The sequence below is a fragment of the Hyperolius riggenbachi genome, chromosome 3 (genome assembly GCF_040937935.1).
Source record: "Hyperolius riggenbachi isolate aHypRig1 chromosome 3, aHypRig1.pri, whole genome shotgun sequence".
NCBI classification, from domain to species: Eukaryota; Metazoa; Chordata; class Amphibia; order Anura; family Hyperoliidae; genus Hyperolius; species Hyperolius riggenbachi.
The window spans coordinates 265,450,567-265,478,539 of record NC_090648.1 but is presented as its reverse complement, the minus strand read 5'-3'; the positions used below and the strand labels follow the sequence as shown (position 1 = coordinate 265,478,539).

The 27,973-nt window shown below is 42.9% G+C and overlaps 1 protein-coding gene across 1 annotated transcript in view; it reads left to right on the top strand.

Annotated features, from left to right (window-relative positions):
• Positions 1 to 27,467, top strand: part of LOC137562298 (mucin-19-like) — a 177,343-nt gene extending 149,876 nt beyond the window's left edge. The window contains exons 34-46 of the mRNA XM_068273632.1: positions 325 to 342; positions 622 to 648; positions 4,329 to 4,346; positions 5,115 to 5,141; positions 5,629 to 5,646; positions 8,333 to 8,350; positions 16,339 to 16,356; positions 17,125 to 17,151; positions 17,639 to 17,656; positions 17,938 to 17,964; positions 20,342 to 20,359; positions 27,329 to 27,346; positions 27,463 to 27,467. Coding sequence (XP_068129733.1) covers positions 325 to 342; positions 622 to 648; positions 4,329 to 4,346; positions 5,115 to 5,141; positions 5,629 to 5,646; positions 8,333 to 8,350; positions 16,339 to 16,356; positions 17,125 to 17,151; positions 17,639 to 17,656; positions 17,938 to 17,964; positions 20,342 to 20,359; positions 27,329 to 27,346; positions 27,463 to 27,467 — 257 coding nt within the window. The remainder of the gene's footprint in view (positions 1 to 324; positions 343 to 621; positions 649 to 4,328; positions 4,347 to 5,114; positions 5,142 to 5,628; positions 5,647 to 8,332; positions 8,351 to 16,338; positions 16,357 to 17,124; positions 17,152 to 17,638; positions 17,657 to 17,937; positions 17,965 to 20,341; positions 20,360 to 27,328; positions 27,347 to 27,462) is intronic.
• Positions 27,468 to 27,973: the final 506 nt, after the last annotated feature.

The following is a 27,973-nucleotide window of genomic DNA, read 5'->3' as shown; positions in this document are numbered from 1 at the left end:
GTTGAAGGCATGATAGTGATGAGGTTTAGCAAAAGTTGTACAAGCTGTTAATATAAAAAGAAGATGGATTAACTTATGATGGCCCTATTGTGTAACAGTAATATGAATTTTTAGTGCATTTTGTATTTTAACAAGCAAAGTCTGTGGATATTGTCTACCTGTCTCTTCTTTAATAAATAATAGAACGGATGATCTAGGGTTTAAGACATGATAGTGATAAGGAATCAGTGATGACTTTTTAACAATTTGCTATCTTGGCCCATCTTCTTACCTTGTGGTATATTAAGAGTTTTGATCTTTGTCTTTCTCATGCTTCTCCCACAGAAACACCAGCACCACAAGGTAAGTGCTTATTAACGCCATTCTTTTCCTTTAATCTGAAACACTTTTGACATGTTGAGGTATTTTTGGAGGATGATATTCATCTTAACCATATTTTCCTTTTGTCTATAATGTAGGGTAGGAAAGGCCCCTTGGCTATTGCAGAATATTCTTCTATTAGTTCCTATCACCTAGTCTTTAATAAAGATGTCTAAAGTCGTTGAAGAAAGATATCTTTGTACCAGTAGAAAGTTTTACGTTGTTAAACCAAAAACCTTTTTTTTTTTTTTTTTTTTTTAGAGTTCACAGAGTACCGTACCGATGATGGTAAGATTTGACACTTGAAATTCTGATCTTTAACATGTAGGAACTATGTCTTGTGTAACAATCATATAGAATTTTAGTGCTTTTTAAAAGTCTAACAAGCAAAGTCTACCTCAGTCTCTTACTTTACCTCCCTAGCGGTATTGACGGATATACACGTATATAGAAAACATGCTGTGAACAGTATTGACGTGCATACATGTCCATGTCAATACTCTCCTGCACTGTATACTAGACCCTTCCTTGACACATTTTGGCAAGTTACAGGAAAAAAGTTGTGAAAATTAATTGGTTCACTTTTTGCACAGAAATCCTCAGGAAATTGAATGCCAGAAAGGTTTATAAATAATAGAATGTATGATCTAAAGTTTAAGGCATGATAGTGATAAGGTTTAGCAGAAGTCGTACAAGCTGTTAATATAAAATGATCATGAAATAACTTATGATTGCACTATATCTTTTTTTCAGATGTCTCAGACTCCAGTAGCGATGAGGGTAAGATTTTACATTTGAAATTCTAATCTCTAACATGTAGGAACTACCGTATTTTTCGGACTATAAGACGCACTTTTTCTCCCCCAAAAGTGGGAGGAAAAAGTCAGTGCGTCTTATAGTCCGAATGTTACATATTTTGACCTGTGCCTGTGTTTTTTACCCCATTTCTGCGATGTCTGTATTTCCCCCGCTGCAGTGTCTGCATTTCCCCCGCTGCCGTGTCTGCCTGCACTCCGTGTCCTCTGTGTTTGCGTGTCCCTGGTGTTTGCGTGTTCTCAGTGTATGCATGTCCCCCGTGTCTGCCTGCACTCGTGTCCCCGGTGTTTGCGTGTCCTCGGTAATTCCATGTCCCTGCTGTTTCCATGTCCGCGGTGTCTTAACACATATAAGTAGCTGCCACATAGTCATCCGGCTGTCCCCGGTTTCCCTTATACGTACCTCTCTTGCAGCTTTGATTATCGCGCTGTCCCCGGTACTGCCGTAACTTGTAACAATCAGGAAGTCCCGGACGTCTGTGCAGGGAAATGCACCAATCAGGCGGGGGCTCTTGCCTTAACCGCCAATCATGCTGTGCAATGCTCGAGTGTTGGTGTTGAGGGCGGGACCATCTCTCCGTCATTGTGGCCAATCACAGGGCCCTCTGCCTGATTGGTGCATTTCCCTGCACAGACGTCCGGGACTTCCAGATTGTTACAAGTTACGGCGGTACCGGGGACAGCGCGATAACCAAAGCTGCAAGAGAGGTACGTATATGGGAAACCGGGGACAGCCTGATGACTATGTGGCAGCTACTTATATGTGTTAAGACACCGCGGACACACAAACACCGGGGGGACACAACAAACACCAGGGACATGGATATACCGAGGACAGGCAAGCACCGGGGGACACCGAGTGCAAGCAGACACGGGGGACACGCATACACTGGGGACACAGTGCAGGCAGACAATGACACCAGATGCACAGACCAGGACAGGACACGCAGACACTGGGAACATGGAGTACATGCAGATACTGGGACACAGGGACACGCAGACACTGGGGCACAGGGGGGCATGCAGACACTGGGGACACAGGGATAGAAAACACTGGGACAATGTTTCCTTCATGTCCAGTGTTTTCTATCCCCAGTGGACAAGGGGACAGAGGAAGGGGGACAGAGCACAGGGCATCAGACACCAGGTACATAGGTGGACAGAGGACATTGAGACATCAGTGGACACAAGGGGATAGTGGACACAGAGGGACATAGGTGAACACAGGTGGGCAAAAGTACATGAAAGACATAAGGGGGGCATAATAATTAGGGGAAAAGGTCCATAACACGCTCCTGGAATATGGACGCACCAGGTTTAGTATATTTTTATTTTTCCTGGGTTTTTGTCCTCTAAACCTAGGTGCGTCTTATAGTCCAGAGCGTCTTATAGTCCGAAAAATACGGTATGTATTATGTAATAGTAATATTAATTATTAGTGCTTTTTACATTCTAACAAGCAAAGTCTACATATATTGTCTACCTCAGTGTCTTACTTAATACATAATAGAATGTATGATGTATGGTTGAAGGCATGATAGTGATGAAGTTTAGCAAAAGTTGTACAAGCTGTTAATATAAAATGAAGATGGATTAACTTATGATGGCCCTATTGTGTAACAGTAATATGAATTTTTTGTGCTTTTTGTATTTTAACAAGCAAAGTCTGTAGATATTGTCTACCTGTCTCTTCTTTAATAAATAATAGAACGGATGATCTAGGGTTTAAGACATGATAGTGATAAGGAATCAGTGATGACTGTTTAACAATTTGCTATCTTGGCCCATCTTCTTACCTTGTGGTAAATTAAGAGTTCTGATCTCTGTCTTTCCCATGCTTCTCCCACAGAAACACCAGCACCACAAGGTAAGTGCTTATTAAAGCCGTTCTTTTCCTTTAATCTGAAACACTTTTGACATGTTGAGGTATTTTTGGAGGATGATATTCATCTTAACCATATTTTTCCTTTTGTCTATAATGTAGGGTAGGAAAGACCCCTTGGCTATTGCAGAATCTTTTTCTATTAGTTCCTATCGCCTAGTATTTAATCTAGATGTCTAAAGTCTTTGAAGAAAGATATCTCTGTACCAGTAGGAAGTTTTACGTTGTTAAACAAAAATACCTTTTTTTTTTTTTTCAGAGTTCACAGAGTACCGTACCGATGATGGTAAGATTTGACACTTGAAATTCTGATCTCTAACATGTAGGAAGTATGTCTTGTGTAACAATAATATAGAATTTTAGTGCTTTTTAAAAGTCTAACAAGCAAAGTCTACCTCAGTCTCTTACTTTACCTCCCTAGCGGGCCGGTATTGACGGATATACACGTATATAGAAAACATGCTGTGAACAGTATTGACGTGCATACATGTCCATGTCAATACTCTCCTGCACTGTATACTAGACCCTTCCTTGACACATTTTGGCAAGTTACAGGAAAAAAGTTGTGAAAATTAATTGGTTCACTTTTTGCACAGAAATCCTGAGGAAATTGAACGCCAGAAAGGTTTACAAATAATAGAATGTATGATCTAAGGTTCAAGGCATGATAGTGATAAGGTTTAGCAGAAGTCGTACAAGCTGTTAATATAAAATGATCATGAAATAACTTATGATGGCACTATATCTTTTTTTCAGATGTCTCAGACTCCAGTAGCGATGAGGGTAAGATTTCACATTTGAAATTCTAATCTCTAACATGTAGGAACTATGTATTATGTAATAGTAATATTAATTATTAGTGCTTTTTACATTCTAACAGGCAAAGTCTACATATATTGTCTACCTCAGTGTCTTACTTAATACAATAATAGAATGTATGATGTAAGGTTGAATGCATGATAGTGATGAGGTTTAGCAAAAGTTGTACAAGCTGTTAATATAAAATGAAGATGGATTAACTTATGATGGCCCTATTGTGTAACAGCAGTATGAATTTTCAGTGATTTTTGTATTTTAACAAGCAAAGTCTGTAGATATTGTCTACCTGTCTCTTCTTTAATAAATAATAGAACGGAAGATCTAGGGTTTAAGACATGATAGTGATAAGGAATCAGTGATGACTTTTTAACAATTTGCTATCTTGGCCCATCTTCTTACCTTGTGGTAAATTAAGAGTTCTGATCTTTGTCTTTCCCATGCTTCTCCCACAGAAACACCAGCACCACAAGGTAAGTGCTTATTAACGCCGTTCTTTTCCTTTAATCTGAAACACTTTTGACATGTTGAGGTATTATTGGATGATGATATTCATCTTAACCATATTTTTCCTTTTGTCTATAATGTAGGGTAGGAAAGACTCCTTGGCTATTGCAGAATCTTTTTCTATTAGTTCCTATCGCCTAGTATTTAATCTAGATGTCTAAAGTCTTTGAAGAAAGATATCTCTGTACCAGTAGAACACGTTGTTAAACCAAAATACCTTTTTTTTTTTTTTTTTTTTTTAGAGTTCACAGAGTACCGTACAGATGATGGTAAGATTTGACACTTGAAATTCTGATCTCTAACATGTAGGAAGTATGTCTTGTGTAACAATAATATAGAATTTTAGTGCTTTTTAAAAGTCTAACAAGCAAAGTCTACCTCAGTCTCTTACTTTACCTCCCTAGCGGTATTGACGGATATACACGTATATAGAAAACATGCTGTGAACAGTATTGACGTGCATACATGTCCATGTCAATACTCTCCTGCACTGTATACTAGACCCTTCCTTGACACATTTTGGCAAGTTACAGGAAAAATGTTGTGAAAATTAATTGGTTCACTTTTTGCACAGAAATCCTCAGGAAATTGAACGCCAGAAAGGTTTATAAATAATAGAATGTATGATCTAAGGTTTAAGGCATGATAGTGATAAGGTTTAGCAGAAGTCGTACAAGCTGTTAATATAAAATGATCATGAAATAACTTATGATGGCACTAAATCTCTTTTTCAGATGTCTCAGACTCCAGTAGCGATGAGGGTAAGATTTCACATTTGAAATTCTAATCTCTAACATGGAGGAACTATGTATTATGTAATAGTAATATGAATTATTAGTGCTTTTTACATTCTAACAAGCAAAGTCTACATATATTGTCTACCTCAGTGTCTTACTTAATAAATAATAGAATGTATGATGTAAGGTTGAAGGCATGATAGTGATGAGGTTTAGCAAAAGTTGTACAAGCTGTTAATATAAAAAGAAGATGGATTAACTTATGATGGCCCTATTGTGTAACAGTAATATGAATTTTTAGTGCATTTTGTATTTTAACAAGCAAAGTCTGTGGATATTGTCTACCTGTCTCTTCTTTAATAAATAATAGAACGGATGATCTAGGGTTTAAGACATGATAGTGATAAGGAATCAGTGATGACTTTTTAACAATTTGCTATCTTGGCCCATCTTCTTACCTTGTGGTAAATTAAGAGTTTTGATCTTTGTCTTTCTCATGCTTCTCCCACAGAAACACCAGCACCACAAGGTAAGTGCTTATTAACGCCATTCTTTTCCCTTAATCTGAAACACTTTTGACATGTTGAGGTATTTTTGGAGGATAATATTCATCTTAACCATATTTTCCTTTTGTCTATAATGTAGGGTAGGAAAGGCCCCTTGGCTATTGCAGAATATTTTTCTATTAGTTCCTATCACCTAGTCTTTAATAAAGATGTCTAAAGTCGTTGAAGAAAGATATCTTTGTACCAGTAGAAAGTTTTACGTTGTTAAACCAAAAACCTTTTTTTTTTTTTTTTTTTTTTTATAGAGTTCACAGAGTACCGTACCGATGATGGTAAGATTTGACACTTGAAATTCTGATCTTTAACATGTAGGAACTATGTCTTGTGTAACAATCATATAGAATTTTAGTGCTTTTTAAAAGTCTAACAAGCAAAGTCTACCTCAGTCTCTTACTTTACCTCCCTAGCGGTATTGACGGATATACACGTATATAGAAAACATGCTGTGAACAGTATTGACGTGCATACATGTCCATGTCAATACTCTCCTGCACTGTATACTAGACCCTTCCTTGACACATTTTGGCAAGTTACAGGAAAAAAGTTGTGAAAATTAATTGGTTCACTTTTTGCACAGAAATCCTGTGGAAATTGAACGCCAGAAAGGGTTATAAATAATAGAATGTATGATCTAAAGTTTAAGGCATGATAGTGATAAGGTTTAGCAGAAGTCGTACAAGCTGTTAATATAAAATGATCATGAAATAACTTATGATGGCACTATATCTTTTTTTCAGATGTCTCAGACTCCAGTAGCGATGAGGGTAAGATTTTACATTTGAAATTCTAATCTCTAACATGTAGGAACTACCGTATTTTTCGGACTATAAGACGCACTTTTTCTCCCCCAAAAGTGGGAGGAAAAAGTCAGTGCGTCTTATAGTCCGAATGTTACATATTTTGACCTGTGCCTGTGTTTTTTACCCCATTTCTGCGATGTCTGTATTTCCCCCGCTGCAGTGTCTGCATTTCCCCCGCTGCCGTGTCTGCCTGCACTCCGTGTCCTCTGTGTTTGCGTGTCCCTGGTGTTTGCGTGTTCTCAGTGTATGCATGTCCCCCGTGTCTGCCTGCACTCGTGTCCCCGGTGTTTGCGTGTCCTCGGTAATTCCATGTCCCTGCTGTTTCCATGTCCGCGGTGTCTTAACACATATAAGTAGCTGCCACATAGTCATCCGGCTGTCCCCGGTTTCCCTTATACGTACCTCTCTTGCAGCTTTGATTATCGCGCTGTCCCCGGTACTGCCGTAACTTGTAACAATCAGGAAGTCCCGGACGTCTGTGCAGGGAAATGCACCAATCAGGCGGGGGCTCTTGCCTTAACCGCCAATCATGCTGTGCAATGCTCGAGTGTTGGTGTTGAGGGCGGGACCATCTCTCCGTCATTGTGGCCAATCACAGGGCCCTCTGCCTGATTGGTGCATTTCCCTGCACAGACGTCCGGGACTTCCAGATTGTTACAAGTTACGGCGGTACCGGGGACAGCGCGATAACCAAAGCTGCAAGAGAGGTACGTATATGGGAAACCGGGGACAGCCTGATGACTATGTGGCAGCTACTTATATGTGTTAAGACACCGCGGACACACAAACACCGGGGGGACACAACAAACACCAGGGACATGGATATACCGAGGACAGGCGAGCACCGGGGGACACCGAGTGCAAGCAGACACGGGGGACACGCATACACTGGGGACACAGTGCAGGCAGACAATGACACCAGATGCACAGACCAGGACAGGACACGCAGACACTGGGAACATGGAGTACATGCAGATACTGGGACACAGGGACACGCAGACACTGGGGCACAGGGGGGCATGCAGACACTGGGGACACAGGGATAGAAAACACTGGGACAATGTTTCCTTCATGTCCAGTGTTTTCTATCCCCAGTGGACAAGGGGACAGAGGAAGGGGGACAGAGCACAGGGCATCAGACACCAGGTACATAGGTGGACAGAGGACATTGAGACATCAGTGGACACAAGGGGATAGTGGACACAGAGGGACATAGGTGAACACAGGTGGGCAAAAGTACATGAAAGACATAAGGGGGGGCATAATAATTAGGGAAAAAGGTCCATAACACGCTCCGGGAATATGGACGCACCAGGTTTAGTATATTTTTATTTTTCCTGGGTTTTTGTCCTCTAAACCTAGGTGCGTCTTATAGTCCAGAGCGTCTTATAGTATGAAAAATACGGTATGTATTATGTAATAGTAATATTAATTATTAGTGCTTTTTACATTCTAACAAGCAAAGTCTACATATATTGTCTACCTCAGTGTCTTACTTAATACATAATAGAATGTATGATGTATGGTTGAAGGCATGATAGTGATGAAGTTTAGCAAAAGTTGTACAAGCTGTTAATATAAAATGAAGATGGATTAACTTATGATGGCCCTATTGTGTAACAGTAATATGAATTTTTAGTGCTTTTTGTATTTTAACAAGCAAAGTCTGTAGATATTGTCTACCTGTCTCTTCTTTAATAAATAATAGAACGGATGATCTAGGGTTTAAGACATGATAGTGATAAGGAATCAGTGATGACTGTTTAACAATTTGCTATCTTGGCCCATCTTCTTACCTTGTGGTAAATTAAGAGTTCTGATCTTTGTCTTTCCCATGCTTCTCCCACAGAAACACCAGCACCACAAGGTAAGTGCTTATTAAAGCCGTTCTTTTTCTTTAATCTGAAACACTTTTGACATGTTGAGGTATTATTGGAGGATGATATTCATCTTAACCATATTTTTCCTTTTGTGTATAATGTAGGGTAGGAAAGACCCCTTGGCTATTGCAGAATCTTTTTCTATTAGTTCCTATCGCCTAGTATTTAATCTAGATGTCTAAAGTCTTTGAAGAAAGATATCTCTGTACCAGTAGAACGTTTTACGTTGTTAAACCAAAATACTTTTTTTTTTTTTTTAGAGTTCACAGAGTACCGTACAGATGATGGTAAGATTTGACACTTGAAATTCTGATCTCTAACATGTAGGAACTATGTCTTGTGTAACAATCATATAGAATTTTAGTGCTTTTTAAAAGTCTAACAAGCAAAGTCTACCTCAGTCTCTTACTTTACCTCCCTAGCGGTATTGACGGATATACACGTATATAGAAAACATGCTGTGAACAGTATTGACGTGCATACATGTCCATGTCAATACTCTCCTGCACTGTATACTAGACCCTTCCTTCACACATTTTGGCAAGTTACAGGAAAAAAGTTGTGAAAATTAATTGGTTCACTTTTTGCACAGAAATCCTGAGGAAATTGAACGCCAGAAAGGGTTACAAATAATAGAATGTATGATCTAAGGTTTAAGGCATGATAGTGATAAGGTTTAGCAGAAGTCGTACAAGCTGTTAATATAAAATGATCATGAAATAACTTATGATGGCACTATATCTTTTTTTCAGATGTCTCAGACTCCAGTAGCGATGAGGGTAAGATTTCACATTTGAAATTCTAATCTCTAACATGGAGGAACTATGTATTATGTAATAGTAATATGAATTATTAGTGCTTTTTACATTCTAACAAGCAAAGTCTACATATATTGTCTACCTCAGTGTCTTACTTAATAAATAATAGAATGTATGATGTAAGGTTGAAGGTAGTGTTGGGCGAACATCTAGATGTTCGGGTTCGGGCCGAACAGGCCGAACATGGCCGCGATGTTCGGGTGTTCGACCCGAACTCCGAACATAATGGAAGTCAATGGGGACCCGAACTTTTGTGCTTTGTAAAGCCTCCTTACATGCTACATACCCCAAATTTACAGGGTATGTGCACCTTGGGAGTGGGTACAAGAGGGAAAAAAATTTAGCAAAAAGAGCTTATAGTTTTTGAGAAAATTGATTGTAAAGTTTCAAAGGAAAAATTGTCTTTTAAATGCTGAAAATGTCATGTTTCTTTGCACAGGTAACATGGTTTTTACCGCCAGGCAGTCATAAATGTAATAAAGAGAAGAGGTTCCATAAACAGGGACCGGTAACGCTAACCCAGCAGCAGCAGCAGCACACGTGATGGAACAGGAGGAGGCGCAGGAGGAGAAGGCCACGCTTTTTGAGACACAACAACCCAGGCCTTGCATGAGGACAAGAAGCGTGCGGATAGCATGCTTTTTACCGCCATGCAGTCATAAATGTAATAAAGATAAGAGGTTCAATAAACAGGGACCGGTAACGCTAACCCAGCAGCAGCAGCAGCACACGTGATGGAACAGGAGGAGGCGCAGGAGGAGAAGGCCACGCTTTTTGAGACACAACAACCCAGGCCTTGCATGAGGACAAGAAGCGTGCGGATATAGCAGCAATGCTTTTTGCCGCCATGCAGTCATAAATGTAATAAAGAGAAGAGGCTCAATAAACAGGGACCGGTAACGCTAACCCAGCAGCAGCAGCAGCACAGAGCACACGTGACGGAACAGGAGGAGGCGCAGGAGGAGAAGGCCACGCTTTGAGACACAACAACCCAGGCCTTGCATGAGGACAAGAAGCGTGCAGATAGCATGCTTTTTACCGCCATGCAGTCATAAATGTAATAAAGATAAGAGGTTCAATAAACAGGGACCGGTAACGCTAACCCAGCAGCAGCAGCAGCAGCACAGAGCACACATGATGGAACAGGAGGAGGCGCAGGAGGAGAAGGCTACGCTTTGAGACACAACAACCCAGGCCTTGCATGAGGACAAGAAGCGTGCGGATATAGCAATGCTTTTTGCCGCCATGCAGTCATAAATGTAATACAGATGAGAGGTTCAATAAACAGGGACCGGTAACGCTAACCCAGCAGCAGCAGCAGCACAGAGCACACGTGATGGAACAGGAGGAGGCGCAGGAGGAGAAGGCCACGCTTTTTGAGACGCAACCCAGGCCTTGCATGAGGACAAAAAGCGTGCGGATATAGCAATGCTTTTTGCCGCCATGCAGTCATAAATGTAATACAGATGAGAGGTTCAATAAACAGGGACCGGTAACGCTAACCCAGCAGCAGCAGCAGCACAGAGCACACGTGATGGAACAGGAGGAGGCGCAGGAGGAGAAGGCCACGCTTTTTGAGACGCAACCCAGGCCTTGCATGAGGACAAAAAGCGTGCGGATATAGCAATGCTTTTTGCCGCCATGCAGTCATAAATGTAATACAGATGAGAGGTTCCATAAACAGGGACCGGAAACGCTAACCCAGCAGCAGCAGCACACGTGATGGAACAGGAGCAGGCGCAGGAGGAGAAGGCCATGCTTTTTGAGACACAACAACCCAGGCCTTGCATGAGGACAAAAAGCGTGCGGATATAGCAGCAATGCTTTTTGCCGCCATGCAGTCATAAATGTAATACAGATGAGAGGTTCAATAAACAGGGACCGGAAACGCTAAACCATCCCAGATGTTCATTGGTCATGTTACTTGGTTGGGGTCCTGGAGTGTTGCGTAGTCATTTCCAATCCAGGATTGATTCATTTTAATTTGAGTCAGACGGTCTGCATTTTCTGTGGAGAGGCGGATACGTGAACCTTGCAGGCAACGGCATTCTTCAAGCTTCGGGTTATTTTGCTGACCACGTGCTCATGCAACTCAGGCACTGCAGAGCGCGCAAAGTGGTAGCGGCTGGGAACCACGTAACGTGGGATGGCCACTGACATCATGCCCTTGAAGCTGTTTGTCTCCACCACTCGATATGGCAGCATTTCGCAGGCCAGAAGCTTGGCTATGCTGGCTCTTACTGCCACGGCCCGGGGGTCATTTGCTGGCAATTTCCTCTTGCGCTCAAACATCTCCGAGACAGACAACTGAACCGTAGGGCTGCACAACGAAGGGCTGTTGGTTGTTGTGTTTGATGAACACTGGGAGACCTCAAGAGCACTACTCCGGAAAGTGACAGTGTCAGCGTCATCTGATTTTTTGGAATGTTTTGAACCACGCAATGGCTGGGCTACTGCTGCTGCTGAGGCGGGTCTGGTGGTGAGTCTGGTGAACCCAAGGGAGGCAGTGTTGCTGGTGGTACCCTGTCCTGCCGCGTTTGCCCACAGAGTGGGATGTTTGGATAGCATGTGGCGGCTCATGCTGGTGGTGGAGAGGTTGTTAATACTTTTCCCCCTGCTCAGGCGGGTCTTGCACACCTTGCAAATCGCCATGGTAACATCCTCAGTGCAGTCTTCAAAGAAAGCCCAGAATTTGGAGCACCTGCCTTGCTGGCGATTTCTGTTTGCGCCTCTTTTGCCTCTCACTTGAACTTCCACGCTTGTGGTGCCTGAAATTGCGCGCCGCCTACCTTGTGGCACAAGGCGAACTCGTGCAGCAGTGGGTTCTTCAACAGACTCATCTGTGCTGCTGCTACGACGGCGATGTTCTCGTTCACAAACAAAATCTGGGTCTATGTCCACATTGTCCATACCCTCCTCTTCCATCTCCTCAAACTCGTCATATGTCATTGTGGGGGGCCGCCGCCGTGGAGTACAGCTCCCCAGCACAACCGTCAGGGGAAACACCTCTTCCCTTGCCCCTCCCTCTTTCACCGGATTTCTTCCTCATTTCACTTATCCTTACAGTACACGCTGACTGGCAGCAGTACAGTGGCAGTACAGAAATGCTATACAGTGGTGGGTGAGCGGTGTACCACTATTGCCAGCAGCGACACAGAGCACAATGCTATACAGTGGCGGGTGAGCGGTGTACTACTGTTCCCAGCAGACAAAGAGTGGCAGTAAACACAATGCTATATAGTGTGGCTGAGCCGTGTACACAGAGTGGCAGTAAACACAATGCTATATAGTCTGCTATATAGTCACCCCGAACGGGGTGATGTTCTGCAGCACCCGAACAGTGGCGAACACTGTTCGCCCAACACTACTGGGAACGCAGATTTTAGTACCTAAACACACGATACAACATGTTTTCCGGGGTCGGACTCTGAGGCACATACAGATGGTCCCGATCATCATCCTCATCATACAACTCTTCTCCTGAGTCTGACCCACCCACCACCTCTGCCACCCCAACATCCCCAGACACAGTCACAGACCCCTCATCGTCCTCAACATTAACTTGGGATGCTGGCCTGAGCCCGACCTCCTCCTCCACATCAGGCCCCATCATCCCCTCAATGGCAGCCCTCATTAATCGCTCTGGCGCCGGACCGATGGACACAACGTTCTCCTCCGGGGAGGGCTGCTGCTGACCACTGGCTGCTGGGGTGGATGTTATAGCTTGCGTGGGGCGTTGGCTGTTGCTGTTGTTGGGAGTGCTGCTCACAGCGGAGGTCTCTGAGGAACTCATGGTGAGCTCATATAGTGGTTGACGGTGAGTGGAGTATTACTGATCCCAGCAATATACACACTGACTGGCAGAGTACGCAATGCTATATAGTCTGGCTGAGCCGTGTACACAGAGTGGCAGTGAACAATGCTATATAGTCTGGCTGAGCGGTGTACACAGAGTGGCAGTACACACAATGCTATATAGTCTGGCTGAGCCATGTACACAGAGTGGCAGTAAACAATGGTATATAGTCTGGCTGAGCGGTGTACACAGAGTGTCAGTAAACAATGGTATATAGTCTGGCTGAGCGGTGTACACAGAGTGTCAGTAAACAATGGTATATAGTCTGGCTGAGCGGTGTACACAGAGTGTCAGTAAACAATGGTATATAGTCTGGCTGAGCGGTGTACACCGAGTGTCAGTAAACAATGGTATATAGTCTGGCTGAGCGGTGTACACAGAGTGTCAGTAAACAATGGTATATAGTCTGGCTGAGCGGTGTACACAGAGTGTCAGTAAACAATGGTATATAGTCTGGCTGAGCGGTGTACACAGAGTGTCAGTAAACAATGGTATATAGTCTGGCTGAGCGGTGTACACAGAGTGTCAGTAAACAATGGTATATAGTCTGGCTGAGCGGTGTACACAGAGTGTCAGTAAACAATGGTATATAGTCTGGCTGAGCGGTGTACACCGAGTGTCAGTAAACAATGGTATATAGTCTGGCTGAGCGGTGTACACAGAGTGTCAGTAAACAATGGTATATAGTCTGGCTGAGCGGTGTACACAGAGTGTCAGTAAACAATGGTATATAGTCTGGCTGAGCGGTGTACACAGAGTGTCAGTAAACAATGGTATATAGTCTGGCTGAGCGGTGTACACAGAGTGTCAGTAAACAATGGTATATAGTCTGGCTGAGCGGTGTACTGCAAGAGAGGTACGTATATGGGAAACCGGGGACAGCCTGATGACTATGTGGCAGCTACTTATATGTGTTAAGACACCGCGGACACACAAACACCGGGGGGACACAACAAACACCAGGGACATGGATATACCGAGGACAGGCAAGCACCGGGGGACACCGAGTGCAAGCAGACACGGGGGACACGCATACACTGGGGACACAGTGCAGGCAGACAATGACACCAGATGCACAGACCAGGACAGGACACGCAGACACTGGGAACATGGAGTACATGCAGATACTGGGACACAGGGACACGCAGACACTGGGGCACAGGGGGGCATGCAGACACTGGGGACACAGGGATAGAAAACACTGGGACAATGTTTCCTTCATGTCCAGTGTTTTCTATCCCCAGTGGACAAGGGGACAGAGGAAGGGGGACAGAGCACAGGGCATCAGACACCAGGTACATAGGTGGACAGAGGACATTGAGACATCAGTGGACACAAGGGGATAGTGGACACAGAGGGACATAGGTAAACACAGGTGGGCAAAAGTACATGAAAGACATAAGGGGGGCATAATAATTAGGGGAAAAGGTCCATAACACGCTCCTGGAATATGGACGCACCAGGTTTAGTATATTTTTATTTTTCCTGGGTTTTTGTCCTCTAAACCTAGGTGCGTCTTATAGTCCAGAGCGTCTTATAGTCCGAAAAATACGGTATGTATTATGTAATAGTAATATTAATTATTAGTGCTTTTTACATTCTAACAAGCAAAGTCTACATATATTGTCTACCTCAGTGTCTTACTTAATACATAATAGAATGTATGATGTATGGTTGAAGGCATGATAGTGATGAAGTTTAGCAAAAGTTGTACAAGCTGTTAATATAAAATGAAGATGGATTAACTTATGATGGCCCTATTGTGTAACAGTAATATGAATTTTTTGTGCTTTTTGTATTTTAACAAGCAAAGTCTGTAGATATTGTCTACCTGTCTCTTCTTTAATAAATAATAGAACGGATGATCTAGGGTTTAAGACATGATAGTGATAAGGAATCAGTGATGACTGTTTAACAATTTGCTATCTTGGCCCATCTTCTTACCTTGTGGTAAATTAAGAGTTCTGATCTCTGTCTTTCCCATGCTTCTCCCACAGAAACACCAGCACCACAAGGTAAGTGCTTATTAAAGCCGTTCTTTTCCTTTAATCTGAAACACTTTTGACATGTTGAGGTATTTTTGGAGGATGATATTCATCTTAACCATATTTTTCCTTTTGTCTATAATGTAGGGTAGGAAAGACCCCTTGGCTATTGCAGAATCTTTTTCTATTAGTTCCTATCGCCTAGTATTTAATCTAGATGTCTAAAGTCTTTGAAGAAAGATATCTCTGTACCAGTAGGAAGTTTTACGTTGTTAAACAAAAATACCTTTTTTTTTTTTTTCAGAGTTCACAGAGTACCGTACCGATGATGGTAAGATTTGACACTTGAAATTCTGATCTCTAACATGTAGGAAGTATGTCTTGTGTAACAATAATATAGAATTTTAGTGCTTTTTAAAAGTCTAACAAGCAAAGTCTACCTCAGTCTCTTACTTTACCTCCCTAGCGGGCCGGTATTGACGGATATACACGTATATAGAAAACATGCTGTGAACAGTATTGACGTGCATACATGTCCATGTCAATACTCTCCTGCACTGTATACTAGACCCTTCCTTGACACATTTTGGCAAGTTACAGGAAAAAAGTTGTGAAAATTAATTGGTTCACTTTTTGCACAGAAATCCTGAGGAAATTGAACGCCAGAAAGGTTTACAAATAATAGAATGTATGATCTAAGGTTCAAGGCATGATAGTGATAAGGTTTAGCAGAAGTCGTACAAGCTGTTAATATAAAATGATCATGAAATAACTTATGATGGCACTATATCTTTTTTTCAGATGTCTCAGACTCCAGTAGCGATGAGGGTAAGATTTCACATTTGAAATTCTAATCTCTAACATGTAGGAACTATGTATTATGTAATAGTAATATTAATTATTAGTGCTTTTTACATTCTAACAGGCAAAGTCTACATATATTGTCTACCTCAGTGTCTTACTTAATACAATAATAGAATGTATGATGTAAGGTTGAATGCATGATAGTGATGAGGTTTAGCAAAAGTTGTACAAGCTGTTAATATAAAATGAAGATGGATTAACTTATGATGGCCCTATTGTGTAACAGCAGTATGAATTTTCAGTGATTTTTGTATTTTAACAAGCAAAGTCTGTAGATATTGTCTACCTGTCTCTTCTTTAATAAATAATAGAACGGAAGATCTAGGGTTTAAGACATGATAGTGATAAGGAATCAGTGATGACTTTTTAACAATTTGCTATCTTGGCCCATCTTCTTACCTTGTGGTAAATTAAGAGTTCTGATCTTTGTCTTTCCCATGCTTCTCCCACAGAAACACCAGCACCACAAGGTAAGTGCTTATTAACGCCGTTCTTTTCCTTTAATCTGAAACACTTTTGACATGTTGAGGTATTATTGGATGATGATATTCATCTTAACCATATTTTTCCTTTTGTCTATAATGTAGGGTAGGAAAGACTCCTTGGCTATTGCAGAATCTTTTTCTATTAGTTCCTATCGCCTAGTATTTAATCTAGATGTCTAAAGTCTTTGAAGAAAGATATCTCTGTACCAGTAGAACACGTTGTTAAACCAAAATACCTTTTTTTTTTTTTTTTTTTTTTAGAGTTCACAGAGTACCGTACAGATGATGGTAAGATTTGACACTTGAAATTCTGATCTCTAACATGTAGGAAGTATGTCTTGTGTAACAATAATATAGAATTTTAGTGCTTTTTAAAAGTCTAACAAGCAAAGTCTACCTCAGTCTCTTACTTTACCTCCCTAGCGGTATTGACGGATATACACGTATATAGAAAACATGCTGTGAACAGTATTGACGTGCATACATGTCCATGTCAATACTCTCCTGCACTGTATACTAGACCCTTCCTTGACACATTTTGGCAAGTTACAGGAAAAATGTTGTGAAAATTAATTGGTTCACTTTTTGCACAGAAATCCTCAGGAAATTGAACGCCAGAAAGGTTTATAAATAATAGAATGTATGATCTAAGGTTTAAGGCATGATAGTGATAAGGTTTAGCAGAAGTCGTACAAGCTGTTAATATAAAATGATCATGAAATAACTTATGATGGCACTAAATCTCTTTTTCAGATGTCTCAGACTCCAGTAGCGATGAGGGTAAGATTTCACATTTGAAATTCTAATCTCTAACATGGAGGAACTATGTATTATGTAATAGTAATATGAATTATTAGTGCTTTTTACATTCTAACAAGCAAAGTCTACATATATTGTCTACCTCAGTGTCTTACTTAATAAATAATAGAATGTATGATGTAAGGTTGAAGGCATGATAGTGATGAGGTTTAGCAAAAGTTGTACAAGCTGTTAATATAAAAAGAAGATGGATTAACTTATGATGGCCCTATTGTGTAACAGTAATATGAATTTTTAGTGCATTTTGTATTTTAACAAGCAAAGTCTGTGGATATTGTCTACCTGTCTCTTCTTTAATAAATAATAGAACGGATGATCTAGGGTTTAAGACATGATAGTGATAAGGAATCAGTGATGACTTTTTAACAATTTGCTATCTTGGCCCATCTTCTTACCTTGTGGTAAATTAAGAGTTTTGATCTTTGTCTTTCTCATGCTTCTCCCACAGAAACACCAGCACCACAAGGTAAGTGCTTATTAACGCCATTCTTTTCCCTTAATCTGAAACACTTTTGACATGTTGAGGTATTTTTGGAGGATAATATTCATCTTAACCATATTTTCCTTTTGTCTATAATGTAGGGTAGGAAAGGCCCCTTGGCTATTGCAGAATATTTTTCTATTAGTTCCTATCACCTAGTCTTTAATAAAGATGTCTAAAGTCGTTGAAGAAAGATATCTTTGTACCAGTAGAAAGTTTTACGTTGTTAAACCAAAAACCTTTTTTTTTTTTTTTTTTTTTTATAGAGTTCACAGAGTACCGTACCGATGATGGTAAGATTTGACACTTGAAATTCTGATCTTTAACATGTAGGAACTATGTCTTGTGTAACAATCATATAGAATTTTAGTGCTTTTTAAAAGTCTAACAAGCAAAGTCTACCTCAGTCTCTTACTTTACCTCCCTAGCGGTATTGACGGATATACACGTATATAGAAAACATGCTGTGAACAGTATTGACGTGCATACATGTCCATGTCAATACTCTCCTGCACTGTATACTAGACCCTTCCTTGACACATTTTGGCAAGTTACAGGAAAAAAGTTGTGAAAATTAATTGGTTCACTTTTTGCACAGAAATCCTGTGGAAATTGAACGCCAGAAAGGGTTATAAATAATAGAATGTATGATCTAAAGTTTAAGGCATGATAGTGATAAGGTTTAGCAGAAGTCGTACAAGCTGTTAATATAAAATGATCATGAAATAACTTATGATGGCACTATATCTTTTTTTCAGATGTCTCAGACTCCAGTAGCGATGAGGGTAAGATTTTACATTTGAAATTCTAATCTCTAACATGTAGGAACTACCGTATTTTTCGGACTATAAGACGCACTTTTTCTCCCCCAAAAGTGGGAGGAAAAAGTCAGTGCGTCTTATAGTCCGAATGTTACATATTTTGACCTGTGCCTGTGTTTTTTACCCCATTTCTGCGATGTCTGTATTTCCCCCGCTGCAGTGTCTGCATTTCCCCCGCTGCCGTGTCTGCCTGCACTCCGTGTCCTCTGTGTTTGCGTGTCCCTGGTGTTTGCGTGTTCTCAGTGTATGCATGTCCCCCGTGTCTGCCTGCACTCGTGTCCCCGGTGTTTGCGTGTCCTCGGTAATTCCATGTCCCTGCTGTTTCCATGTCCGCGGTGTCTTAACACATATAAGTAGCTGCCACATAGTCATCCGGCTGTCCCCGGTTTCCCTTATACGTACCTCTCTTGCAGCTTTGATTATCGCGCTGTCCCCGGTACTGCCGTAACTTGTAACAATCAGGAAGTCCCGGACGTCTGTGCAGGGAAATGCACCAATCAGGCGGGGGCTCTTGCCTTAACCGCCAATCATGCTGTGCAATGCTCGAGTGTTGGTGTTGAGGGCGGGACCATCTCTCCGTCATTGTGGCCAATCACAGGGCCCTCTGCCTGATTGGTGCATTTCCCTGCACAGACGTCCGGGACTTCCAGATTGTTACAAGTTACGGCGGTACCGGGGACAGCGCGATAACCAAAGCTGCAAGAGAGGTACGTATATGGGAAACCGGGGACAGCCTGATGACTATGTGGCAGCTACTTATATGTGTTAAGACACCGCGGACACACAAACACCGGGGGGACACAACAAACACCAGGGACATGGATATACCGAGGACAGGCGAGCACCGGGGGACACCGAGTGCAAGCAGACACGGGGGACACGCATACACTGGGGACACAGTGCAGGCAGACAATGACACCAGATGCACAGACCAGGACAGGACACGCAGACACTGGGAACATGGAGTACATGCAGATACTGGGACACAGGGACACGCAGACACTGGGGCACAGGGGGGCATGCAGACACTGGGGACACAGGGATAGAAAACACTGGGACAATGTTTCCTTCATGTCCAGTGTTTTCTATCCCCAGTGGACAAGGGGACAGAGGAAGGGGGACAGAGCACAGGGCATCAGACACCAGGTACATAGGTGGACAGAGGACATTGAGACATCAGTGGACACAAGGGGATAGTGGACACAGAGGGACATAGGTGAACACAGGTGGGCAAAAGTACATGAAAGACATAAGGGGGGGCATAATAATTAGGGAAAAAGGTCCATAACACGCTCCGGGAATATGGACGCACCAGGTTTAGTATATTTTTATTTTTCCTGGGTTTTTGTCCTCTAAACCTAGGTGCGTCTTATAGTCCAGAGCGTCTTATAGTATGAAAAATACGGTATGTATTATGTAATAGTAATATTAATTATTAGTGCTTTTTACATTCTAACAAGCAAAGTCTACATATATTGTCTACCTCAGTGTCTTACTTAATACATAATAGAATGTATGATGTATGGTTGAAGGCATGATAGTGATGAAGTTTAGCAAAAGTTGTACAAGCTGTTAATATAAAATGAAGATGGATTAACTTATGATGGCCCTATTGTGTAACAGTAATATGAATTTTTAGTGCTTTTTGTATTTTAACAAGCAAAGTCTGTAGATATTGTCTACCTGTCTCTTCTTTAATAAATAATAGAACGGATGATCTAGGGTTTAAGACATGATAGTGATAAGGAATCAGTGATGACTGTTTAACAATTTGCTATCTTGGCCCATCTTCTTACCTTGTGGTAAATTAAGAGTTCTGATCTTTGTCTTTCCCATGCTTCTCCCACAGAAACACCAGCACCACAAGGTAAGTGCTTATTAAAGCCGTTCTTTTTCTTTAATCTGAAACACTTTTGACATGTTGAGGTATTATTGGAGGATGATATTCATCTTAACCATATTTTTCCTTTTGTGTATAATGTAGGGTAGGAAAGACCCCTTGGCTATTGCAGAATCTTTTTCTATTAGTTCCTATCGCCTAGTATTTAATCTAGATGTCTAAAGTCTTTGAAGAAAGATATCTCTGTACCAGTAGAACGTTTTACGTTGTTAAACCAAAATACTTTTTTTTTTTTTTTAGAGTTCACAGAGTACCGTACAGATGATGGTAAGATTTGACACTTGAAATTCTGATCTCTAACATGTAGGAACTATGTCTTGTGTAACAATCATATAGAATTTTAGTGCTTTTTAAAAGTCTAACAAGCAAAGTCTACCTCAGTCTCTTACTTTACCTCCCTAGCGGTATTGACGGATATACACGTATATAGAAAACATGCTGTGAACAGTATTGACGTGCATACATGTCCATGTCAATACTCTCCTGCACTGTATACTAGACCCTTCCTTCACACATTTTGGCAAGTTACAGGAAAAAAGTTGTGAAAATTAATTGGTTCACTTTTTGCACAGAAATCCTGAGGAAATTGAACGCCAGAAAGGGTTACAAATAATAGAATGTATGATCTAAGGTTTAAGGCATGATAGTGATAAGGTTTAGCAGAAGTCGTACAAGCTGTTAATATAAAATGATCATGAAATAACTTATGATGGCACTATATCTTTTTTTCAGATGTCTCAGACTCCAGTAGCGATGAGGGTAAGATTTCACATTTGAAATTCTAATCTCTAACATGGAGGAACTATGTATTATGTAATAGTAATATGAATTATTAGTGCTTTTTACATTCTAACAAGCAAAGTCTACATATATTGTCTACCTCAGTGTCTTACTTAATAAATAATAGAATGTATGATGTAAGGTTGAAGGTAGTGTTGGGCGAACATCTAGATGTTCGGGTTCGGGCCGAACAGGCCGAACATGGCCGCGATGTTCGGGTGTTCGACCCGAACTCCGAACATAATGGAAGTCAATGGGGACCCGAACTTTTGTGCTTTGTAAAGCCTCCTTACATGCTACATACCCCAAATTTACAGGGTATGTGCACCTTGGGAGTGGGTACAAGAGGGAAAAAAATTTAGCAAAAAGAGCTTATAGTTTTTGAGAAAATTGATTGTAAAGTTTCAAAGGAAAAATTGTCTTTTAAATGCTGAAAATGTCATGTTTCTTTGCACAGGTAACATGGTTTTTACCGCCAGGCAGTCATAAATGTAATAAAGAGAAGAGGTTCCATAAACAGGGACCGGTAACGCTAACCCAGCAGCAGCAGCAGCACACGTGATGGAACAGGAGGAGGCGCAGGAGGAGAAGGCCACGCTTTTTGAGACACAACAACCCAGGCCTTGCATGAGGACAAGAAGCGTGCGGATAGCATGCTTTTTACCGCCATGCAGTCATAAATGTAATAAAGATAAGAGGTTCAATAAACAGGGACCGGTAACGCTAACCCAGCAGCAGCAGCAGCACACGTGATGGAACAGGAGGAGGCGCAGGAGGAGAAGGCCACGCTTTTTGAGACACAACAACCCAGGCCTTGCATGAGGACAAGAAGCGTGCGGATATAGCAGCAATGCTTTTTGCCGCCATGCAGTCATAAATGTAATAAAGAGAAGAGGCTCAATAAACAGGGACCGGTAACGCTAACCCAGCAGCAGCAGCAGCACAGAGCACACGTGACGGAACAGGAGGAGGCGCAGGAGGAGAAGGCCACGCTTTGAGACACAACAACCCAGGCCTTGCATGAGGACAAGAAGCGTGCAGATAGCATGCTTTTTACCGCCATGCAGTCATAAATGTAATAAAGATAAGAGGTTCAATAAACAGGGACCGGTAACGCTAACCCAGCAGCAGCAGCAGCAGCACAGAGCACACATGATGGAACAGGAGGAGGCGCAGGAGGAGAAGGCTACGCTTTGAGACACAACAACCCAGGCCTTGCATGAGGACAAGAAGCGTGCGGATATAGCAATGCTTTTTGCCGCCATGCAGTCATAAATGTAATACAGATGAGAGGTTCAATAAACAGGGACCGGTAACGCTAACCCAGCAGCAGCAGCAGCACAGAGCACACGTGATGGAACAGGAGGAGGCGCAGGAGGAGAAGGCCACGCTTTTTGAGACGCAACCCAGGCCTTGCATGAGGACAAAAAGCGTGCGGATATAGCAATGCTTTTTGCCGCCATGCAGTCATAAATGTAATACAGATGAGAGGTTCAATAAACAGGGACCGGTAACGCTAACCCAGCAGCAGCAGCAGCACAGAGCACACGTGATGGAACAGGAGGAGGCGCAGGAGGAGAAGGCCACGCTTTTTGAGACGCAACCCAGGCCTTGCATGAGGACAAAAAGCGTGCGGATATAGCAATGCTTTTTGCCGCCATGCAGTCATAAATGTAATACAGATGAGAGGTTCCATAAACAGGGACCGGAAACGCTAACCCAGCAGCAGCAGCACACGTGATGGAACAGGAGCAGGCGCAGGAGGAGAAGGCCATGCTTTTTGAGACACAACAACCCAGGCCTTGCATGAGGACAAAAAGCGTGCGGATATAGCAGCAATGCTTTTTGCCGCCATGCAGTCATAAATGTAATACAGATGAGAGGTTCAATAAACAGGGACCGGAAACGCTAAACCATCCCAGATGTTCATTGGTCATGTTACTTGGTTGGGGTCCTGGAGTGTTGCGTAGTCATTTCCAATCCAGGATTGATTCATTTTAATTTGAGTCAGACGGTCTGCATTTTCTGTGGAGAGGCGGATACGTGAACCTTGCAGGCAACGGCATTCTTCAAGCTTCGGGTTATTTTGCTGACCACGTGCTCATGCAACTCAGGCACTGCAGAGCGCGCAAAGTGGTAGCGGCTGGGAACCACGTAACGTGGGATGGCCACTGACATCATGCCCTTGAAGCTGTTTGTCTCCACCACTCGATATGGCAGCATTTCGCAGGCCAGAAGCTTGGCTATGCTGGCTCTTACTGCCACGGCCCGGGGGTCATTTGCTGGCAATTTCCTCTTGCGCTCAAACATCTCCGAGACAGACAACTGAACCGTAGGGCTGCACAACGAAGGGCTGTTGGTTGTTGTGTTTGATGAACACTGGGAGACCTCAAGAGCACTACTCCGGAAAGTGACAGTGTCAGCGTCATCTGATTTTTTGGAATGTTTTGAACCACGCAATGGCTGGGCTACTGCTGCTGCTGAGGCGGGTCTGGTGGTGAGTCTGGTGAACCCAAGGGAGGCAGTGTTGCTGGTGGTACCCTGTCCTGCCGCGTTTGCCCACAGAGTGGGATGTTTGGATAGCATGTGGCGGCTCATGCTGGTGGTGGAGAGGTTGTTAATACTTTTCCCCCTGCTCAGGCGGGTCTTGCACACCTTGCAAATCGCCATGGTAACATCCTCAGTGCAGTCTTCAAAGAAAGCCCAGAATTTGGAGCACCTGCCTTGCTGGCGATTTCTGTTTGCGCCTCTTTTGCCTCTCACTTGAACTTCCACGCTTGTGGTGCCTGAAATTGCGCGCCGCCTACCTTGTGGCACAAGGCGAACTCGTGCAGCAGTGGGTTCTTCAACAGACTCATCTGTGCTGCTGCTACGACGGCGATGTTCTCGTTCACAAACAAAATCTGGGTCTATGTCCACATTGTCCATACCCTCCTCTTCCATCTCCTCAAACTCGTCATATGTCATTGTGGGGGGCCGCCGCCGTGGAGTACAGCTCCCCAGCACAACCGTCAGGGGAAACACCTCTTCCCTTGCCCCTCCCTCTTTCACCGGATTTCTTCCTCATTTCACTTATCCTTACAGTACACGCTGACTGGCAGCAGTACAGTGGCAGTACAGAAATGCTATACAGTGGTGGGTGAGCGGTGTACCACTATTGCCAGCAGCGACACAGAGCACAATGCTATACAGTGGCGGGTGAGCGGTGTACTACTGTTCCCAGCAGACAAAGAGTGGCAGTAAACACAATGCTATATAGTGTGGCTGAGCCGTGTACACAGAGTGGCAGTAAACACAATGCTATATAGTCTGCTATATAGTCACCCCGAACGGGGTGATGTTCTGCAGCACCCGAACAGTGGCGAACACTGTTCGCCCAACACTACTGGGAACGCAGATTTTAGTACCTAAACACACGATACAACATGTTTTCCGGGGTCGGACTCTGAGGCACATACAGATGGTCCCGATCATCATCCTCATCATACAACTCTTCTCCTGAGTCTGACCCACCCACCACCTCTGCCACCCCAACATCCCCAGACACAGTCACAGACCCCTCATCGTCCTCAACATTAACTTGGGATGCTGGCCTGAGCCCGACCTCCTCCTCCACATCAGGCCCCATCATCCCCTCAATGGCAGCCCTCATTAATCGCTCTGGCGCCGGACCGATGGACACAACGTTCTCCTCCGGGGAGGGCTGCTGCTGACCACTGGCTGCTGGGGTGGATGTTATAGCTTGCGTGGGGCGTTGGCTGTTGCTGTTGTTGGGAGTGCTGCTCACAGCGGAGGTCTCTGAGGAACTCATGGTGAGCTCATATAGTGGTTGACGGTGAGTGGAGTATTACTGATCCCAGCAATATACACACTGACTGGCAGAGTACGCAATGCTATATAGTCTGGCTGAGCCGTGTACACAGAGTGGCAGTGAACAATGCTATATAGTCTGGCTGAGCGGTGTACACAGAGTGGCAGTACACACAATGCTATATAGTCTGGCTGAGCCATGTACACAGAGTGGCAGTAAACAATGGTATATAGTCTGGCTGAGCGGTGTACACAGAGTGTCAGTAAACAATGGTATATAGTCTGGCTGAGCGGTGTACACAGAGTGTCAGTAAACAATGGTATATAGTCTGGCTGAGCGGTGTACACAGAGTGTCAGTAAACAATGGTATATAGTCTGGCTGAGCGGTGTACACCGAGTGTCAGTAAACAATGGTATATAGTCTGGCTGAGCGGTGTACACAGAGTGTCAGTAAACAATGGTATATAGTCTGGCTGAGCGGTGTACACAGAGTGTCAGTAAACAATGGTATATAGTCTGGCTGAGCGGTGTACACAGAGTGTCAGTAAACAATGGTATATAGTCTGGCTGAGCGGTGTACACAGAGTGTCAGTAAACAATGGTATATAGTCTGGCTGAGCGGTGTACACAGAGTGTCAGTAAACAATGGTATATAGTCTGGCTGAGCGGTGTACACCGAGTGTCAGTAAACAATGGTATATAGTCTGGCTGAGCGGTGTACACAGAGTGTCAGTAAACAATGGTATATAGTCTGGCTGAGCGGTGTACACAGAGTGTCAGTAAACAATGGTATATAGTCTGGCTGAGCGGTGTACACAGAGTGTCAGTAAACAATGGTATATAGTCTGGCTGAGCGGTGTACACAGAGTGTCAGTAAACAATGGTATATAGTCTGGCTGAGCGGTGTACACAGAGTGTCAGTAAACAATGGTATATAGTCTGGCTGAGCGGTGTACACAGAGTGGCAGTACACACAATGCTATATAGTCTGGCTGAGCGGTGTACACAGAGTGGCAGTACACACAATGCTATAGAGTCTGGCTGAGCGGTGTACACAGAGTGGCAGTACACACAATGCTATGTAGTCTGGCTGAGCGGTGTACACAGAGTGGCAGTAAACACAATGCTATATATAGCGTGGCTGAGCGAGGTGCACAGTGGCAGTACACACAATGCTATATAGTCAGGCTGAGCCGTGTACACAGAGTGGCAGTACACACAATGCTATATAGTGTGGCTGAGCGAGCGGTGTACTACTATTCCCAGCAGACACAGAACAGTAAACACAATGCTATATAGTGTGGGTGAGCGAGCGGTGTACCACTATTCCCAGCAGACACAGAACAGTAAACAGAATGCTATATAGTGTGGCTGAACGAGCGGTGTACCACTATTCCCAGCAGACACAGAACAGTAAACAGAATGCTATATAGTGTGGCTGAGCGAGCGGTGTACCACTATTCCCAGCAGACACAGAACAGTGAACAGAATGCTATATAGTGTGGCTGAGCGAGCGGTGTACTACTATTCCCAGCAGACACAGAACAGTAAACAGAATGCTATATAGTGTGGCTGAGCGAGGTACACAGAGTGGCAGTAAACAGAATGCTATATAGTGTGGCTGAGCGAGCGGTGTACTACTGTTCCCAGCAGCGACACACAATGACTGGGGGGGACCCTGGCTAGCGTGGCTGGAGAGCGAACTACCCTGCCTGCCTACCCAAAGCTAAACCCACAGAGAAATGGCGGAGATATGACGTGGTTCGGGTATTTATTTACCCGAACCACGTGACCGTTCGGCCAATCAGAGCGCGTTCGGGCCCGAACCACGTGACCCGTTCGGCCAATCACAGCGCTAGCCGAACGTTCGGGGAACGTTCGGCCATGCGCTCTTAGTTCGGCCATGTGGCCGAACGGTTTGGCCGAGCACCGTCAGGTGTTCGGCCGAACTCGAACATCACCCGAACAGGGTGATGTTCTGCAGAACCCGAACAGTGGCGAACACTGTTCGCCCATCACTAGTTGAAGGCATGATAGTGATGAGGTTTAGCAAAAGTTGTACAAGCTGTTAATATAAAAAGAAGATGGATTAACTTATGATGGCCCTATTGTGTAACAGTAATATGAATTTTTAGTGCATTTTGTATTTTAACAAGCAAAGTCTGTAGATATTGTCTACCTGTCTCTTTTTTAATAAATAATAGAACGGAAGATCTAGGGTTTAAGACATGATAGTGATAAGGAATCAGTAATGACTTTTTAACAATTTGCTATCTTGGCCCATCTTCTTACCTTGTGGTAAATTAAGAGTTTTGATCTTTGTCTTTCTCATGCTTCTCCCACAGAAACACCAGCACCACAAGGTAAGTGCTTATTAACGCCATTCTTTTCCTTTAATCTGAAACACTTTTGACATGTTGAGGTATTTTTGGAGGATGATATTCATCTTAACCATATTTTCCTTTTGTCTATAATGTAGGGTAGGAAAGGCCCCTTGGCTATTGCAGAATATTTTTCTATTAGTTCCTATCACCTAGTCTTTAATAAAGATGTCTAAAGTCGTTGAAGAAAGATATCTTTGTACCAGTAGAAAGTTTTACGTTGTTAAACCAAAAACCTTTTTTTTTTTTTTTTTTTTTTTTTTTAGAGTTCACAGAGTACCGTACCGATGATGGTAAGATTTGACACTTGAAATTCTGATTTTTAACATGTAGGAACTATGTCTTGTGTAACAATCATATAGAATTTTAGTGCTTTTTAAAAGTCTAACAAGCAAAGTCTACCTCAGTCTCTTACTTTACCTCCCTAGCGGTATTGACGGATATACACGTATATAGAAAACATGCTGTGAACAGTATTGACGTACATACATGTCCATGTCAATACTCTCCTGCACTGTATACTAGACCCTTCCTTGACACATTTTGGCAAGTTACAGGAAAAAAGTTGTGAAAATTAATTGGTTCACTTTTTGCACAGAAATCCTCAGG